General features: G+C 46.1%; 1 protein-coding gene across 1 annotated transcript in view; it reads left to right on the top strand.

The window, feature by feature from the left end:
* The first annotated feature begins 4896 nt into the window (after positions 1 to 4896).
* Positions 4897 to 20690, top strand: part of LOC119460742 (lens fiber major intrinsic protein-like) — a 58450-nt gene continuing 42656 nt past the window's right edge. Inside the window, exons 1-2 of the mRNA XM_037721815.2 lie at positions 4897 to 5285; positions 9444 to 9957. Coding sequence (XP_037577743.1) covers positions 9518 to 9957 — 440 coding nt within the window. The 5' untranslated portion in view covers positions 4897 to 5285; positions 9444 to 9517. The remainder of the gene's footprint in view (positions 5286 to 9443; positions 9958 to 20690) is intronic.

Here is a 20690-nt window from a genome sequence, read left to right as displayed (position 1 = left end):
CGCTCACCCCACGGTGGGTTTCCCGGTTACTTGGATTCACACTTACTTCCACGCTTTCTGTCTGACTAGACGGTTGCATTCCTTCCCCCCTTTTTTTCTGTTCTGGCAACATGAGATATGTATTTTCTCACAGACGGGCGGTATCTTGCGTGTCCAGAAGCTTCAATGGCGTCACAGAGGACATGGAAAGAAGGTCAGCCCATATGTTGGCTGTCTTGCTCTTCAGCCTCTCTTTTCTATTTAATTTTCTTTCTTGCCTTTTATAGCCAGCTCGCGCAGCGCAGCCTTCTTGGAAAATCTTGATCTGTTCTCATTTTGTCTATATCATTGGTCTTGTTAAATTCGATGTGGATTTTCGTGTATAAACAAAACCGAAAAACCCGGAAGAATAAAAAAATAAAAGGAAGTATACTTGACCAACAGCGCCCTCATTATAGACGAAGTGCAACACACGAAAGCAGAGTGTTGAGCCACCTGCGTTTCCTCTTGTCGATCGAGACGGTGGACAGTTAGAGGCGGCGAATTCGAGCGTGCATTCTCTGTACACTACAACAACGTCGCAGTATCGAATACTTTCTGCGATCAGAACAATTTCGCAGAGAACAATTTTTTTAATAAGTTGTTTACCAATGAATAGTCGCAGTCGTTCCCTCTTGATTTTCTTTTATAGTGGCAAGCAGCAAATGAAAGCCCGATCAATATGTCTGCACCCCTCCCTCCTCGACTTTCTTTTTTAGCCTGTATTGGAGTCTCTTCCAGTAAAATGAGAAATCAGCGCAATACGGCGCTCGGGATTTTTGCTCTCTAAGCTATTTGTCGGTGCTAAATTAAAATTTTCGTAGCCTAATATTATATCATGTTCTCACGCACTTACGCGCCATACTTTTTCTATTAGGTGCAGTCTTTAGCGCGTTTCTGATTACCGCAAATGTTTTCGCAAAAGTGTATATGAATTTTATGCTCTCGGTCTTATTTACTCCAGCAAAACAAAAAGAAGGTTCGGAGCAACATATTACAAAGTTATAGGTAGTTCAGAAACAAAATAGATTTAGGCAAGTCCGAATTATCTTTACAATGACTTGAACTAAAATATTTAAAATAGAGTTTAAGAAATAATAAATTAACGAGTCATTAAACGAGCAGAAAGGAAAGCGTTTTTTTTACTCTTGTCTATATATAGTAGTAGTAGTAGTAACTGGATTTTTCAATGGGCCAAGCGTATTTAGGAAAATCAGAAGCACAACTTCGCGGTTATTTTACGTTTATTATTTTCCCAACAGTTTCGGTCGGTGGACCGACCTTTTTCAAGGGAACCTTCAAGGGACCGACCCTTGAAAAAGGTCGGTCCACCGACCGAAACTGTTGGGAAAATAATAAACCTAAAATAACCGCGAAGTTGTGCTTCTGATTTTCCTATATATATATATATATATATATATATATATATATATATATATATATATATATATATATATATATATATATATATACACAGGGTATTTCAGCGAACACTTTCAAAAATTCCTAAAGGTTGCCTGTGGCAGATAGCACCATTCTAGTTCATGAGCTGGTCTACTCGAAGATGCGGACATTATTTGCACAAAAAATTCAAATGCGTAATGGAATAATTAACAGTAATTCACTAATTAAGTTTTTAACTAATTACCTGATGGCCCATATTGCAATTTACAAATTGTAGCCGTGGTGTTCGCAAGGCAGATCCACTTAGAACGAATTCTCGGGATGACACCAGTTTCGAGATACTCATTCCCGAACTTTGCGGAGAAATGCATTGGCGTTCCAGTTAGGTTCTTAACAAAACGTCGCTTTTTGCATTGAAGGACAAAATTAACACTGCAATGCGCTTACAACCTTAACCTTACTCGGCCAAGAAGACTCCTTCGGGGAATAACCAGAAAGAAAAAAAATTTTGGTTGATCCCTCTTATATAGGAATCGGTATAGAACACGAAAGTGAAACGTGTCTTCACAGAAGTAGTGTAATGTTTATTGCACATTGATATATAATGTCTATTGGTGTTTTGTGGCTAAAGCGCCCTTAGGTGTTGATGCACCCACGCTGACGCCTGGTGGCACGTCTCCTCCATCACGACTACCAACGTCGATGACCATGAGCAACCGTCATGCATATGGAAGCTGCACTACGCTGCACACGCTAGCACAACGCGAAAGACGAAGCACGTAACTGACACACTAATACAACGCGCAAGACAAAGCACGTAACTGAATCGTCACCGAGTCAAATCAGCGCGTACAGCGCGTCGTAATTGCAGCCTCCGCGATCAACTTCAGAAACATTTTCAGAGCTAATTGCGGAGGCCACGCTCCGCTGTGCTGAGTACGGTGAACGCCACCTAGGTGGCGTTGGTAGTGCTTCTTGATGCCAGCGTCCCTTCGAATGCTGGCATCGAGGCGTCGTAGTGCTGAGACCACCGAAGCGTTCACTGTCGGTGCGCGTTAGTGTCATAATGCAGTACTTCTCTTTTCTGCTCGTAGGCGGCGGCACCGCCCCGAGCAAGAGCGCGGGTACACGGAGGAGTGTTAGATATATAAGGCGCGTCTGTGTAGCTCTCTGCAAATGCGTTTGTGGCGCAATGGGTTAAACGCTCGGCGATCTATCGTCGCGGACCGAGAGGTCGTGGGTTCGATTTCCAAATTTTGCATGTTTGTGGAACTTTTTCTTCTGGTTTCTTTCTTTGTATTATGTTCGTGTATGTTCGTGTGACGTATTTCCGTGACGGAAATACGTCAGTGAAGTCTTGGTGGACCCCGGCATAAAACACTTTCGTGTTAATAACTTTCCAGTGGAACCCTGCTGCTTAGCGTTAGTTATATTTCTTCTTTCTTGCTCTGTTGTTCTGCTCGCGTTCCTGTATTCTTAATTTCCTCTCCATTCCAAGCATTCCATTCTCGGTACTTTGTGTGGGTGCGAAAGACTCCAACGAATTTTTTTTCTTTCTTCTAGAGTATATCTACCTAAAATGGGGGGGAAATGGGGAGGAAGGATTTCCCTAGAGGCCCCGGATGCATCCAGTCACTCCATCAGTCGAGCAAAGAAAAAAAGAAAACTTAATACCACGCTACTATCAAGCCAGAAACGGGTTGGCCTTTTGCTTCTTCTGATTCTCCGATAGCACCATTGAAACTTCCGGTCACGTATTACACCGTCCGTCTGTGAGAAAATACACGTCCTACGTGCTCGGGCTCGGAAGTAAAAAACAAGACCGCGGTGTACGCTTCTTAAGGGAACCAAAAAAGGAAAGAGAAAGGATATTCACAGAAACAACTACGCTGCTAAGCGACTGCCGCTCCCTCTAGGATGTGGGACGAGTACAAAATCGCGGGCGTTTTGTTCGCTTTTGTCTCGTAATAAATTCCTCGTATCCCTCCATTATTTTTTTTTAGTTTTCTAACAATTTTGCGCGGAGTCCTTTCCTTACCGGTATAACTTGCCTGCTTCGCAGCGACAAGAAAAGGACAAAGTGCATTACTCACACCCAACCCGAAATTCGAGGCGTGTCTCGCTATTCTATGGGGAACTCTTTCTGTTCTCTTGCTTTTGCTCGGGCTTTCAGCTAAGTGAGCCTTTATGAAACCTTTATGAGACACGCTGGCTACGGTGCTTGTGTGTGGCTCTTAGTAGTCAAGTGCGATTCGTATTTTACTCTTTGCTCGGCAATTTTGTTTCAAGTAATGTGTAGAAAGGGAGCACGGGCTTGCGCCTGTCAGTGTGGTATTGTGTGCTTATGTGTCTCAACAGTATTCAGGAAAGGGCGTCGACACGTGCATGCCATGGGAAATCACAGTGTTGGCAGTGAGAACATTACATTTTCTCACAAATTTCCGGCGCTTTCTTGGTTTTATTTTTTTTTTTTTTTTCATGGCCCCTTGCTATAAATTTTAATGTCTTAGGTAAAGACGATTTATTCCTAACACATTAAGTGGAACGTGCGTTCCATTTCTTGCCACCACTGCGTTTCTTGGTAAAAATATTGTGCGCAATATCGGTCATCATCTCTGCAAAGCATTAGTTTATTATTATTTTTTTCTTCTCGTTTTTGTCGTTCTCCCTTTTGCGTATATTTCATTTTATGGGTACATGTAAAGCTGTCTTCGCCTCTCAGACACCCTTTATGTGGAGAAGCCAAATTTAAGTCGGAAGGAGAGCGCGATTGCTACTGCGTGAGCAGTGAGTGAGTGAAATGACTTTTATTTCAGGTGCGAGATTTCAGAGGCATTAGCTTCGAAATTTATCAGATTTATGTTGCTAACATGCAACATAAACATGCTGGATGTCTGTTATTAACTTCACCCAAAATTACGTAGCCGGTGGCAAGTTGTTTCCAATATTTCCGGAAGATACCACCGTTGGGTGTACCCCACCTGATCGCACCCCATTAGGAATACAAACTACAGAAAAGCACAACGATTTGTAGCTAAACCGTGAAAATACTGCAGCGCGTACGGAAGATAACAACAAACAGCGCCGTTTCTGTGTCTTTCATGTGCCTTCTTGCGTAGTCGCCGTCAGTATGCGCTACAATAATACTCCAAGATGCCATACCAAAAACCTGCATTGCAACAGTGGTTGAAAATAACCATAAACACGTGTTTTTAAGGCTTCGAGCCAAGCTCTAATAATCACAGCTCACGCGTTGTTACCTTGTTACTCGTTGAAACGCGGCCGCAATCCAAACAAACCGAATCCACAAATCCTACAACCTTGCTCTCACTGTTAAGGGACGACTCGGAGAGACTCGCGAGACGCACGACCTTCCACTCGTTTCTTTGTCGAAGTAGCGCCAAGAAGGAAAGGAGGTTTCAAAACACAAAAGGGAACCACCTTCTAAAAGGGAACGGGCCGGGGAAACTCCCCACAGCCCCTCTCCAAACTCCCGAAGTGACGTCAGAACACGTGATGCTCCTTTCTTCCTCCTCTCCCGACTTCCCCTTCTCCCTCGCGTGCCAGCGATCGGCAGCGAGAGCACAGAACGCACCAGGCGCGCCGCGTACTCGTCGACTCCGGCACCGTCGGTGCCGTACCGCGCTCCCGCAGCGCCGAATGTCGACCGCCCCGACGCCAGACACGCGCGCTCCGCCCGGTCGAAGGCGTGAGCAGCAGCACCCCGGCACCACCACCGTCGCCGCCGCCGCCAACGCCCGTAGCTGACTTGAACGGCCGGGCGGAGGGGAGCTGCTCCGATGCGATCGGTGTGAAAGTTCGCAACAGGAAACGCGTCGGATCGAGGATGTAGCGAGTCAGAGGTAAGCGCACGCGGTTGATATCTTTTTTTTTTTCTATTCGCCAGAATAGAAAGTTAGCGTCCACCTAAAAGCAGCATGCAGTATGCAAAGGCACTTGTTTTCTAAGGAGTCCGTATCATCTCTATCTGCACCAACTTTTTCTGACCCAAAATTTCCTCCACCTTGAGTCTCGCCGCAGAAGTAATCTGGCTAATCAATGCCTCATTCAGTGGCATCTGAAATGCTGGAGCTTTGAAGACGCAACATGAGATTATTTGTTCCGTGAAATTTGCACGCCAAAGCTCCACAATGCGCTCTCGGATATGCCTTAACAGATATCGATCAATTTTTACCACCTGGGGTTTCGGCAATGTACGTCAAAAATCACACGCACAGCTGTTCTCTTTTTCGGCCCCAACAGGAACGCGGCCGGCCAATGTCAGGTATTAAAAACACAACCCCGAGTGAAGCAGTAGCGGAATACTGTGGGTAGTAAGTTACCGGAGAAGATATGGAACACAAGAAAATAAAATCGTTGCTAATATTATGAAAACCGTGTCTTTCACAAATCAGTTTACGTGTGGTTATGTACAGTAGTGGGATTATTGTTGCTGCGTCTAAGTCCACTTATTTTATGGAATGTATGTCCCTTTTAAGTGCTAGCGGCACTATAAAACCGTGTAGATTTTAGTACTTCCGTGCTGAGTCAGCTTTCTGTGAAATATGCGAGTGACTACTCAAGGCTTCGTAGATAAAGTATATACATATCTTTTCGATACATAATAACACAAATATTAGCCGGTGTCACACAATTTGTCAGACAAACCAACCAAGCCACACATTCCGTTACGAAATCCTGCTTGTCACACCTCGCTACAGAAACCTTCGGTTCATCTAAGGCTTTTTTTCCCGCTGTTCTGCTCCTAGTTCTAATTTTGCCGAATGAAAGGGTAAATGCTGGAGGCGTTGCTATACAAATAAGTTGCGATTTGTGTGCCAATCCGGTACTGTACAGGGAAGGAACTAGATGTTTGTCTACGCACTTTCATAATAATAAACAAGACGCTCAGGCGGAGCAATTTCAGGCCTAAATCGCAAAGCTAAACCCGCCTGAAGATACAACCACCACCACCTAGCTGTGTTCAGAGCTCCACTGCACTCCAGAGTCTCAACAGCTTCGCTGTCGTGTTTGCCTTAGTACGTGCCGCTGACTTGAAACCGGACATCCTCGATGGTTATCACGTCCTTCTGAGTGTTTTGAAATCCTTTTGCCCTGTTTCTCGTCCCGCGTCCTAACTCACTTATCTTGTTTATTCACAGCTGCGGTTCGCTTTTCTACGCTTGTGTCTTGACAGCTCTCTCGAACAGCAGCAAAGCTGCACAGAATGTTGGCCATCTTCTGTCAGCGTGAAATGTAGGTTGTTTACTGCCTGCGTCGATTTGTTTACTAGAATTTGCTTGCTTCTACGTATTTACTCCGAATGCATCAAGACTAACTCATTCAAAATCCGCAGTTTACTAATTTTTGTTTCTTTTTCTCGGAATATGCCTCTTCACGTTCTTCAAAATTTCCTGCTTTTCATGTTTGTTTTTTTATTTTTTTACTGATAAGCATAATCATACAAGGGGAGGCATAGTATGGACAAAGACCATCTGGGGCTATACAAACACCAACGTTCCCTGCCAGAACGTAACTGTGTAATTACTGCCTACGCGGCGATGTGCCATCTGTATCACTTCCTTGATCTCTTTTTTTTTTTCTTTACTTCGCAGGTTGTGTACCAGACGGCACAATCATGAAGTGAAATTAAATAAAAGCGTGCCGACCCACTTTACGGCATATTGCGGGGAGCGACTTGTGAAATGTGTTTTCTATCAGCCTTTCCTAACAGGCGTCAGGTTGGTCATTTCTTAACCTAACAGCCCTGAGTGCCTTTTCAGAGATCTTTCTTGTCCGGGAGATTTTTATTGCGATAGCAATTATATGGACACTCCAAAGCAGATTTCTGCCGTCGGCGTCGCCGTTGCCGTCGCCGTCGCCGTGAGGTTCCGTATGACGTCAATGGAGATGAAATCATTGCCGCTCGATGATGATAAGTGGTTCTTGAGGGAAAGGGAAAGGTTGGCGCTATCTTCTGCAGCCCTTGAGGGAGCACGGCTCAGCGCCAAATCGCCGCTCGCCGCCGAACGCTGTATGTGCGAGTGAAAGGGCGCGAGGGACGCGCGCTTTCACGGGGAATGAACGCACGGCGGAGAACAAACGCGCGTTCTGTGCCGTGCTCCCTTAAGGGCTGCAGAAGTAGGCGTCTCTTTCCTCCTTTACAATCACCATATATGTAGAGCAAACGCGCCTTCTTCTGACGCACGAAAGGCCGTGGGGGGGGGGGGGGGGGGGGGGAGGGAAGGGAGGGGACGTTTAGCTGCGGCACCAAGTGCCTATTTATATCAGAGGCTCCGGCAACAGTCACCAACGCCGGGAGATTCTTTATTTTATTTATTTTGTACTGCAAGCCTGTTTTACAGGCCCTAGGCAGGAGTGGGATGTACATAAAAGGTTTAAAAACCTAATAACATGTGAAACACAAAAAAGAATGTCAAGAAAGGTGGAAACAAGCAAAGCGTCATCTCGTTACAATGCAAAAGAATAAGAAGAAACAACAACAATGAAAAAGAAAAGAAAGATTCGATTCATTTTTTTTAAAGTAAACCTTCAGTTATGAGCCAGCGCTCGTCCTGTAGTTCTTTCCCTGTGTCGTGTAGTTTGCAGTGTTCTTGTAACATGTACAACATATAGCAACTAGCCCCGTTTTCACTTCTACAGCACGTACAAATGCAGATGACTCGCATTCGCTGCATACGCAGGAACAGTAAACTACCAATATGAGATATGGTCTTTGGATAGTAGGGAGCAGTATTCCTCCACCTCGGAAAAGATGGGGGAAAGGGAGAGGACAATCGAGTCGAGCGGTGACTATAAGACTACGAGGCGCTGAGCCGTGCTCCCTCAAGGGCTGCAGAAGATAGCGCCAACCTTCGTTTCTCATAACGAACTACTTAGTAGACTAAGGCTACGCGTGCCCTTCCGCAGAAAACCTTTTTAGGGCAATGAGGACAGAGCAGCCGGTCAGATAGACGGAAACAGGGTGATGTCTATAGGTGACGATAAAGACCGAGTATCCAAAATGGGGCAGACGACTGCAGGAATACTATAGAGGACAGGGAAAACGAGCAGGACACAGAAAAAATGTCGCAGTTTTACCCGAAAGGCGAAGCATCAATTGCTATAGCATATTAGTAGACAGCTATGCGGAGTAAGGATAGTAGTTTTATCAGCTGTTATAAACTTGGGCCTGCAGCAGCACCAGCAACGCGCAGAACTGTTGTCGACGCCGTCGGCGTTTTGCCCGCGTTCGTACCAAACGCGCGCGGCGTTGGTGACTGTTGCCGGAGCCTCTGGGGGCGGCTCGGAGGTTTTCTACGAGATCAGAACGGGACACTCGTCGAGCAGCGTCGGAAGTCTTTACCACCTTCTCGCCTCGCAACGTTTTTATATAAATAGCATTTGGTGCCGCAGCTAAACTTCGCCTCCTCTCCCTCGCTCCTTTCCCCCCACAACCTTTCGCGCGACGGAAGATGTCGCGTTTGCTCTCCGCCATGCGTTCGCTCCCCATAAAATCGCGCGTCCCTCGCGCGCTTTCCCTCGCAAGTACCGCATACGGCGCGCGGCGACAATTTCATCGCCGTTGAACTCTATACGGAACCTCACGGCGACAGTGACGACGACGCCGACGGCAGAAATCCGCTTGGAGTGTCCATATAATTGCTATCGCAATAAAAGAATACAGCAAATCTCTCCCATTCGTATCACTTGTCGTCTACGCTATTCGTGCTTGCATGTATAACAAGCGCAAACCTTCGACAGGACAGGAAAAGGCGGACGCAGGAAAAGCGTCCATGTCCGCCTTCTTTTGTCCCGTCTAAGGTGTGAGTTTGTATACCTGCAAGTATGAACAAACTATCCCATCAGCACGTCGTTTTAGGCTGTTCCAAACTATAGCCCACCACTCAGCTTTCGACCCACATGTGTTCCTAACCACGCGCCAGCTACCAGTGGACTGACAATAACGCGGGAAGACTTCCTCTCATACCAAGTCGTTCATTCTTTTTTCCTGCCCGCAGAGACTGGTCAGTCAGCACAAAGGCCGCGACGAACACGGGCAGAGGGAGGAGAGAGAGAGGAGGTGGACCCAGCCATGCTGACCGCCGCCAGCCTGGAGTCCCTGCTTCTGCAGATGCTGGACCGGCTGGACTCGCCGTCCCCAGCCGGCGGTCGCCACCGAGGACGCCAACGCGGCGGCGGGCGCTGCTCGCTTCGCGCCGAGATCCGGACGCTTGACCTGTGGCGCGCCGTGGTGGGCGAGTGCCTGGCCACGTTCTTCTACGTGTTCCTCGTGTGCGGCGCGCACGTGTCGTGGCCCGGATACGCCGAGCCCTCGGTGCTGGCCATCTCGCTCGCGACTGGAGCCGCGGCGGCGGCGGTGGTGCAGTGCTACGCGCGCGTCTCCGGCGCCCACATGAACCCGGCCGTGACGCTCGCGGCGTTCGCGACGCGCAAAGTGAGCCCGCTGCGCGCCCTGCTCTACGTGACGGCCCAGTGCGGCGGAGGCATCGCGGGAGCGGCGCTCCTCTATGGGTGAGATTAGGAGGCGCATGTGTGTTAGTGTGGCTATATATTCGGCTGTACAAGTACTCGTAATTAAATTTCCTATTACAGTCGAACCCGTATATACTGAATCTAAGGGGGATCACAAACAAAATTCGATATATTGGTAATTCTATATATAAAATAAAAATTTAATACAAACATTTTAAACGGGATTTTACTGCTGTTAGTTATACACAATAATTCGTTACATGTGGATTCGATATATCCGGGTTCGACTGTACTTACTGTTTTAGTCACAATTTTTTTATTGAGATGATGAAAACAAGTAGGGCAGTTCTTTGTAGTCGTATATGTTTGCGACAGCCACTCCTTTTTAATTGGCTATCTTATCCAATTAATCGGCTGTATAGATCTGGACAATATTAGCGAACAACACGGACTTCAAATCTTCTATGTAGTTTTTAGGGGGTAGTTTTCTTGTTCGAGTAACCCGTTGTAGGGTAGTAATGAAATGCTGGTGATTTTATTTATTGAGAGTCATCTTTCCTTATCCTTTCATTTTTTCTTTTTGGTTTTCATCCGTGTACGGCAAGCGGTGTAGAGGAACTGCTCGCGGACACACAACTAGCACTTTTTATTATTATTATTTAATGCAGGGTGTTCTTTTTTGTGTGTGTGTTAGTTGCGCGCAGAAAACAACACCGCAGACATTCACCAGTCACGTTAGAGTTGTATTCATTGCGCAGCCGCATTTTGTCTGTACTCTTGTGCAAGACACACGCGCACCACCAGGAGCAAAAGTGTAGATATCAAGGGACAAAACATGAGATCAAATGGTGCAGTATGAGCACCCACCTGCGGTACCGATGGAAGCCGCCCTGTCATCATGGGTTGGACGCGCTATATCCCTGAAATGATTCGGCTTCCACGTAGTTCTGCTGGTATCCACCCTACTGTTACTAATGACACAACCACGTGGAAATATCACAGAGCTTCATCAAAGCCTCATTAGGTTTAATGTAGGGCAAAGCCCTCTTCCAACCGCCTCCATTGACCCAAATCCCGTGGCAATCAGCGCACAACCCTTTCCGCGAATCGGCTGATAGACACCTCTCCTACGTCGACAATTCTTTGATCGATCGATGTATTACAACCACTTTTGTTATTTCTTGCTTGGCGGGGCATTACTTGAGGGCCCAACAATGTCATCTGAAGCAGAAACAATGCCTCTGAAAATGTTCATATCTGCTACTCTCGAAAATCTGTGCACAATGCCTTTTTTTTAACGCTCTTTTCATTTGCGTTCTCTTAAACTTTTAGCGTTGAAAACATTTAGTGTACACTGGTGTGCAATTGCACTTTCAAGCTCATGTTATGTTTCTCGAGTCGCAGTCATTCTGCGTAATGGCGTGCTCTATTGCGCAAATGCTTTCATTTTAATTCAGGTAGCTCGCCCTGGGGCATATATGGTCACACAAATGAAACGACGGAGGTACTGCTCATGTAAGAATTGAAATAGTGGGTTAGAGAACTTATCGTCCATAAGCCAACGCATATAGTATCATTGTCTGTTTATCAATTTTAGCATGGCAGCTAATTGAATCTCTCTAAGTAGGTCTGCTTATCCTGCACAGCTCGTTGACTTGCGCGGTGTTATTAAAGCGAATAGCTTTCTTTGGTTCTTTCGTCCAATTTTCGGGCGGTCGGTGGTTGTTATTCGGTGGTCGGTGGTCACTTGCAGTCAGACTTTCACCGCTTGTGCAAAGGCCGCGTGCGTTCGTGCTACCGACTTGGGGGGGACGTTATACCATTATACTAGTTAAAGGCTACCTAAACATACTCGCTACAAGTACACGCTTTGCAGTGCTTCATTCTCTCAATAAACCGAATAGCTTTCTAAAAGTGTTTGGCCAATCGCTTACACTGAGAATGGTCGTTGCTGGTTTCTGTACTTTTTTTTTTTTTGCTAAGTTTGATTTCTGTTACTGTCTTGTGCTCTCTTCCTAACTTACTTGATGAAGTTCATCCCTGCATGGCTCTGCGGCCTTATTACAGACAGTGTTGGTACCACCGGCTCTTCGATAACATTCTCTTATGAGTTGATGTATTGGTACGAAATTACACACAATATTGAATATACGTTAACATTAGCCTTTATAGCGTCGTTGAGGCTAGGGTTGCCCAGCCACTCCGTCGAGGTTGAAGTTAATGAAGAATAGCAAATATCTTTGAGGTTAGGATAGCGATAGAACAATTTCGCCAGATCTGATTGAGCGAATGAATTCTCTGTGATTCAATGCTACGTTTAGGCAATGTGGGACGCCGCAGTCAAGGCTACTGGAACAATTTTGATCACCTGAACGATCAACGGGGCTTCAAAACTTTAGCGCTGCCTTTTTTTTTTATACTTTTTTGTAAGAACAATAGCGAAACTTGCTCGACGAGTAGGTTTCTTCTGATTATAGTTATCAACAAAAGATTTTAAAATGTCGTTCATTAAGCGACAGGGACCGCCATTCACATCACGGGTACACGGGTGTCATTTCTGATTCACCTTCTGGAACAAAAAAACCGAACCTTTAGTCGAACGCTCGTTGCAAGAATGGTATGTGGAACATCTCACGAAGGCCGTCGTGAGCAGCAATATGAAATATCTGCGAGCTTTCGAAGAAAAAACAAACTAGATAGCGTACTGAAATAATGAAAAAAAAATGTTGCATGCGCAAAGCCGCGGCATGCATCTTATCGCGCAACAAAAAATATGTTGTACAGCAATTATTGCAGTGGCGATGTTTGTAGCTATGAGAGGGCTTCAATTTAAATGGCTGCCACACAACGCAAACAAAAAATCGTACTGTCCGCAACAGAGTGCATGGCACTGTAGTCTGAGCAGTGAGTAGAAGTGGAACTCTGTGGAACGCACTTCCAGGTAATTTAGCTTCATTCTCGGATTAAAGTTTCGCGAAAAGTTAACCAGCCATCTGCTTTCTCAAAATACGCGTAGACACCGAACAAAGCCAACGCCACCTAGACAGTACAGGGCGTGCACTCCGATCCATGACGTCATGCTACCAGGCCCGACTGCCATGTAATCTAATGGGGATGCTCCCGAGTAACCAGCGGTGATTTTGACGGCACTACTTTCATCACGCCTGGTTTGGAAATAGAAGTTTCGGACATAGTAGCGTGACGTCATAAAGCAGTGTGCTATCTAGGTGGCGTCGAAAAAGCACGTGCTCCTATTTGTGTATTTTTTCTGACATTGTTGAGCTTCTGTAACCTCAAATTGTAGCCGTAACGTTGTCTTCATACTGCTGATTGTAATTTATTGTGTGTTCGACTATCGTGCTAGTTGTCTTCGCTCCCACTCTCTTTTTCATACTTTGGCTTAATTTCGATGTATACACCCTTTATGTAATGCCCTCGGTTCCTTAATGTGCAATAAATGAAATTTAATGAAATCAAGTCACAAAAGACGATGGACAGATGCCAGCGAATCAAAGCCACAGGGAGGCTGCTATTCCAGAGCCGGTTTGCAAAAGTGAAGCGACCTTTCTTACTATAATGTATTGTAATACAGTAGACCGAAGGGCGTCCCGCAAGTTCTTGTTAATTTTAAATGTCTTATAATTTCGGTAGATTCAACTTTATGTTGATCAACAAAGGCGGGAAATTCTTGTGTCGGCCCTATGATTACACAGGCATTACCGTTGTCGACAAGTTACTCGCCCGCGTTTACGTAGAGCTTTCACGAACTGCAGAGAGAACTGCAATGAATTGTTCTCGAGGACACCTCGGATACGTTCATGCAGTTGATCCAGTGTGCTCACTCGGTTTGAAATATGTGCTTTTTTTTTTTTTTTTTTGCTCAACTCCACAAGAAGAACTCACAGGGAACCTATAAAAATAACCGCACAATGTAAAAGTGTCACAGACAGTGAAATCATGTACTCGACACTCTGACAGGGGGTCACTTTAGCACGATCGTTCGCATAATTCTATTACTCAGTTTAAAGGTCCGCCATCTGAGAAAGCGGTGTCACAGACTGCTGTTGTATGATGCCGTATTTGAGTGGCCGAGCAACTCACAGCCTCTCATAAAGAAGACCATTTATGCACGTGACTTCTAGTGCAAACGGGGGACAGTGTCTCCATATGCCAAGGTAGACACCATGGAAATTTGTATTGACTTCTTTCGTTTTCAATTATTATTTTTTCGACGCCTTTCATTTTCTTTCTAGCACTGAACAGATATCATTTGGTAACCTTACGCTATCTTTTCGTAGCTAACGGAACACTTGAACGAAATCCGCAGCTATGACGTCGCAGGAAGTGTCTGGATAACAAGTTTAGCCTGTACGCTGAAGTTCTTCACGAGGGCCAAATAATTTGACTGAAATAGGCTTCTGCACACATAAACGTGTTTTTTTTTCAGTCTCGCATTTCAACTAGCAGTTACTAGACTACGCATCTTATAGCCGTGCAAATGCGTGGTATCAATGGCGACAGTTCTACAGGGCGCTTCCAACAAGAATGGCATCCATGCACTTTTTGCACTCGTACGCTGTCTGCAGCAGCGTGGAGCTAGTCAGAAATAGGTATTTGTGGTATTCAGTAAATTCTAATGCACTTTCTTTTGACGCCATGTTCATTCCGGCTTCCAATTTTACCGAACATCGCCAAGACATACTTCCGGCATACAACCATGAGTTTCTCACGTTGACGTTCGCCGCGAAAAAGTTTCATCTATCTAACTCTGAATCAAGAATGAAGAGCTGACACAAAATTCTGAAATTTCTCAACGCCTATGCAGCATATAGCCCTGCAAGAATTTTTTTTTTCTTCTTCTTCATTGTGGGCTGCAACGCGCGAAGTTTGCACTCTGTTCATTTTTTGCTCGAAAAGCCCGCAATTTTTTACCACCACAGGTCGTTAGCGAAGTCGTCTTTCAGTGTTAAGAAGCCCAACTCCAGCGCCAATAATGACAAACGATAGCTCGCGCGGAACGCAATGTCGGTGACCAAAGCAAGAGATAGTGGGGAAATTCTGACGCCACGCAAAAAAATATTTCGGTACTCGAGCATGACCTAGATTTTGACGGAGTATATGTCATTCCCCGTGGATACTATTTACGCGTGCCTTATTTTATTCTTCTTACTGCGTTACAGCGACAGATCACAAAACGCATTCTTCTATCTTTCGCCATAAATATGGGCCACTGGAGACACGGATAAAGAAAAAGATATTAAACAGAGAAAGAAAGAAAGACACGAAAAAAGAAAAAAGAAACGAAGAGGCGTGCGGCGACCCACACGCCCTTAAGTGAGCTGTTTATCAAAGGCGTTTCTGCAGAAAATTTCTGCTTCAACGATCCTCAAAAGGGGTCTCTCTCACCCGGCGGCACATAACGTCGAAAGAGCGGCTCGTTCATCAGAGGCGCCTCAGTGGTTTCCGCGCCTTGCATCGTTTGTTCACTCGCGTGGCGTCGTGCGCAACTCTCGCGACGGTTACAGACGACAAAAAAGAAAGCCAAGTCAAAGGCAGCAAGAAAGGAAGCATCGATGTCGAGAGCGCGACATTCCGGTTTGTTGGTGCGCTGTTGCGGCTCTTGGGCTTTCGTGTTGCACGCCGCATAGAACGAGCCACACTGCTGCTGGCTGTCGTCCCTTTGTCTTTTTTTTCTTTTTTTTTTTTGCTTTCGTTCGTGGTGCTTGGCGATTTCCTATACTGTGCTCTGCACGTTTAACGCATTCGCGTCGCGCGCGACCGCACACGCTGCCCGCTGCCCCCTCCCCCGTGCCGCTCTTGCGAAATACCAATTCGCCTCCCGATGATGCAAAGATGCAAGTACAATAATTTCGCTGCGCTGGTTTAAGAGGGCGCATCTGAAGCCTTTTGATTAGCTTTCTACAGTGCGGACGACGCGCAGACGACGCGCAGACGGCACGCAGACGAAAAAAAATTAATTAAACCACACGTGCGTCCGTGTCATAGAAAATCAGCCAGCAGGTCGGGTCTAACATCTTACAAGCATTGCGGGTCATTTTCTGCTACCAAATTCAAACTTGATAGAAGATGGTTGGTAACGAGTCATTGAAGTAAGCATTTATATCTTACCTTGCAGCCAAAATGCTGTCTGCCTCTCCCTGTAACCTTGTGCGCAGTGCTACGGGAGACGTTCATTTTCTCGCCCATTTCACAGCCAGTAGCGACGAGCGACAATTTCTGTTCGATGTATCGATGTCTGCGCTCTCGAGGCTTGACCGATCTTGTGGTTCCCCAGCACACTAGAATAAAGGAATGCAAAGTGTGCTTCCGTTAAATTCCGTCCCGCTTGCGCTTCAGGCGCACGTGAAATCACATCCATGCAGGTGAGCTTGCGATCGAGACAACTTGAGAGTGCCTGTGCTTTCGTGTGGGGCCTTGATCCCGTGAACGATTACGTCACGACAAGCAGGGGGCGTATTCCTGAAGCACGCCGCTATGAAGTGCTTGTTTTGCGCTGAAGTATGTGCTTACGACAAACGGTGGCGCTCATCCTGAAACTACAGTATTAAAAAATGCTTGCCTGAAACTTCAGGCGAGCATGAAAATGAGACCACGTGACATGAGCACTGTGTCATTCGTCCTGGTGCCCTTCTCGTGCGCAACTTTCAACATGAAGTATAATGCATTAGAACGCTTAAACAGTGTTGAATTCTGGGGTTTGCGGGCCTAAAACCACGATTTGATTATGAGGCACACCTGTAGTGGGGGATTCCGGATTAATTTTTACCACCGGGGGGGGGGGGGGGGGGGGGGGATCTTTAACGTGCCCCCCACTGCACGGGACACGGGTGCTTTTGCATTTCGCCCTCATCGAACTGCGGCCACCATGGCCGGGATTTGATCCCGCGACCTTGCAGCGCAACACCATAGCCGCCAAGCCACCGCGGCGGGTGCGATTAGAATTCTTAGGATACTTCGCCAACTTTCCGGTCCGTGTGTCCGAGTCTAACAACTTTTGCTGACGTTCAACTAAACAAATTCTTTTTAAGTTTATACGGTGCTGGGCCAAGTCGAATCCGCGTCACATAGGTTTCTGAGCACAGCAACTCTTCGCTTTAGCGCGCTGCTCGTGAAGATAGAGAAATCCTTGGAAGCTTTCTTTCTAACCGCCATCGACTTGCTTTCGAGCGCACACCACAATTATACATATCTGACGGATAAAGGTGAGAACGCCCACTCTTCTAGCTGACAATGAATACAAGTTTTTACGCCTGAAATAGGTGCATATGCAGTCACGCCATAGTTCATTCGAAGTCACATATGCTGAGCCCTAATCCTACAGTGCTAGTGGGAGAAAACTGGCTGTGGTTGGGAGGCGTGTTCAGTGATGTTTTCTGTGTGGCGGCCGAAGGTGCACATGGTGTGTTCTGTGGTAGAGCTGCGTCACATGCGTGTATTGATGCGATTAACATTATCAGGCTACCATACCGGCCCCATTGTAGATTGTAAATAAAGGTGTCTTCAGCAATATACGGTTTGTCTCTGCATTACTTCAATGCTGATCGCATTAGCATCGAAAGTCATCGGGAGATTGGTTCTGCCGGACCTTCTTTAGGTGTGTGCGAATATTCGAAACTTTCAAATAACGAATCTAATAGCATCCTATTCTATTCTGTCTTCGAACTAAACTGTCACTATTCGTAAATACTAATATTTTAAAAAGTCTTCGATATTTAAAACGTTAGCTGTGCCCAATCAAGCATAACATTGGTGAAAACGTACGGCGAATTTAATCCCCGCGGACATAATACATAGTTCCAAACATAAAAAACATGAGATCTTACGTAGTGGAGCAGGCTAAGCCGCTTAGGGAGCAATATGTACATTACCGGCTACTCAACTATCATTCACACAACCTGGAGAGTTCTGTGCATTCGATGGAACTGCTTGTATCTCTAATGCTTCATTTAGTGCTTTTAATCAACAACGCTTCATAACGTGTTGTGTCATGATAGAAACGTGCTCACGTTAAATATACTAGTACGTGAGAATCTTTTTATATTAATTTTGAAAACGGCTATTCATTATTCGAAAAGTATTCGAGGACTATTCGGTATTTGATTCCATTCGATTCTGGCACTATTCGATTCGCATTTGATTCAATATGAAAAACCACGATTTGCACAAAGCGCCGCTTGTGTGCGAGACTATATGCGTGCCAACTTGCACAATTTGCCCCTTCATCTGAACGGTGGGAGCATCCCTGCTTTAGAGCGCACTCATGTGTCAAACTAAATGAACTAAAAGCAGAATTCCTACTACAGAATGGAAATATGCCACGGGTGTCTGTTTGCGCAGCCAGTACTCTGGTTAATTCCCTGCGTCACAAAATGTGTGAGATGGTTGAGACCTGTGAGTTTCCCTTTGTGGCTAATGTCAAAAGGTCATGCCAATGTCAAAATAAAGAGAGATATTCACTCAATCTTTATACTTGTAGATCTTTTACTATCCCCTTTGAAGCAAGCTCTCATCGCACATTTGTTATGCCGCAATAATATGTCTTATTTAGCCTTCAAATTAGTCACCCGATTGCTTTTAGTGCATTCAACGGCAAAATAACATTTCCTTACGTATTTAATAAAATCATTGCGCCTATACTAAACTTTATTTCAGATTTCGTCGACGCACTAAATCTGTGGCATTAGCTATGTTGAGTCGATAGAAACTTTGTTTTACACCGCTTTCCACCTTTCGGAATATGAATCACATCATTTTTCATTAAATTTGTTTTCTTTTTTTTTTGTGCTTGCACTTTCTCTACCCACTATACGATTCTCAAGATGGTTCGTCCCCACGGCTGCTGCCGTAATCTCACTCACAAGAAGATTAAAGAACATCAATTCGCGGAAGATTACTTTTGTGCGCCTTCTAAAGGAGGAGAAAGCAATGTACTGCAAGAGAGCAAGGAAATCAGTCGAGTTCGGCAGCAAAAGCCTCTTCGCGTCGAAATTGGATTCCTCCTTCCTTGCCCATGGCGTCTTCGATATTGCCGCGCATGGTCATTTCTCATCTCGAACCTCCGCTGCTGTGGGCAGTTCGGGTATAACCAGTGCCACATAAAGATATTTCGTACTTCAAAAGACGTTCTTACTTGCTCCTCCGGTTCTTCTTTGTTTGTAATATGCTTTGCTTATTACGTCCCTCCGACATAAAGAAGTCCACGACTCTCGGCGCAGTTGTGGCAAGTTTAAGACCATTCTCGCGTGCGCATGTGTTTGTACCAAGAAGCTAGTAATGTACCGCATTCGTCAAACGAAACGAAGTCGCTAAGCGCATGAGCGGTGCTGAGTACTGGCCGCGTCGTGTGGGACACCATAAAGTAGTCGAAGGTGAAGTTCCGCCCCCCGTCTCGAGAGCTTTCGAACAATATGGGTGCGACAGGGATGTTAAAGCCTGGCTGGAATTCAGCTGCTGACACGCATATAATCGTTACGCGCGCGATATTCGCAGAACATGCATATAAAAGCATTTTTCAAGCGAAGCTTGTATGTAATGCTAAAAAAATCCGCTGCTCTCAGAGCTGCACAGGTGCTCGACACGAGCTCGTGCCACTGCTCCCGCGTTCGTCGTCGTCGTCTTCTTCCACAGCTGGCTGCGTTGTCGCTAATCATTCCAGCGTAGAATTTCACTTCTCTCAGCTGTCGTCCTAATGGGAAGGCCGCCTTTACGGGGGTATGAGCCATCCATTGTCTTACGTAATGGACAGATTTCATTTTGAAGAAATTTTATGCAAATCCATCCAGAATGAACGCGCTCGGAAAAGGGCTCGTCGTCGACGTGCCGATTCTAGCGTGAGGGCTTCCGAAGCCCAGGCGAAACGTCAGCGAAGAGCCGCGGACCCCGAGTTGCGGGAGTGCGATGTTGAGGCCAAACGCCAGCGTCGTCTAGCCCTCCAGGAACCCGACAACGGTGGTGCACGCCTCGGCAACGCTAGCGCCAACTTCCCCGGTTCGACGGCCATGTTTTAACGCGAGTTTCGCAACCGGAACATCGAAGCCAGCTTCAGTGCGTGTGACCGTTTGTGATTCGAGCACAACATGGTACTCGTCAGTGCAATTCGTTCGGAGGAACACCGCAGAAACACACGACAAGCTTCGCTTACTCCATCTCCTTGACAGGGAAGGGGCTACTGGGCTTTTTTTTTCAGGTGCGAAGCACCTTATGCGCCCGGTCTGTCGGCGTCTCCTGTCGTAATCGTCGTCGTAGTCGCGGTAAGCAAGCAGCTCATGCTCGCGCTCGGCACGCGTTCGTGCCACTGCTCCCGCGTTCGTCGCCGTCTTCCACAGCTGGCTGCGTTGCCGCTCATCATTCCGGTGTATAATTTGACTTCTATTCTGTCGTCGTAATGGGGCGGCCGCGTTTACGGGGTTATGAGCCATTGTTTAAGGCAGTATGAGCCCATTAGCGGTGCATCACTGCATGCTTCACACATCCCCAGACTTCACGTTAGTGGAGCTGCATTTTGCTCAATGGGTCATTCGAGCACCGAGATTTTTTGCTTTTTTTTTGGTAACAGACAGGCCACAGTGTGTTCAAGAATCCATCTTGAGGAATAGTAAGGTGAGGAACCCATTGTGAGGATCCCAAAATACTCGCGAATTCTTTTTCAGCATTGAGCATATATTATACGCTGTATCGAACCAACGCTTCCTAGATAACATATGGCTTGCGCACTTAGAGTTGTTACGTGATGCGGAGAGGCCGACAGCCGA

The sequence above is a fragment of the Dermacentor silvarum genome, chromosome 8 (genome assembly GCF_013339745.2).
Source record: "Dermacentor silvarum isolate Dsil-2018 chromosome 8, BIME_Dsil_1.4, whole genome shotgun sequence".
NCBI lineage: Eukaryota > Metazoa > Arthropoda > Arachnida > Ixodida > Ixodidae > Dermacentor > Dermacentor silvarum.
This window is presented reverse-complemented; position numbering and strand designations above follow the sequence as displayed.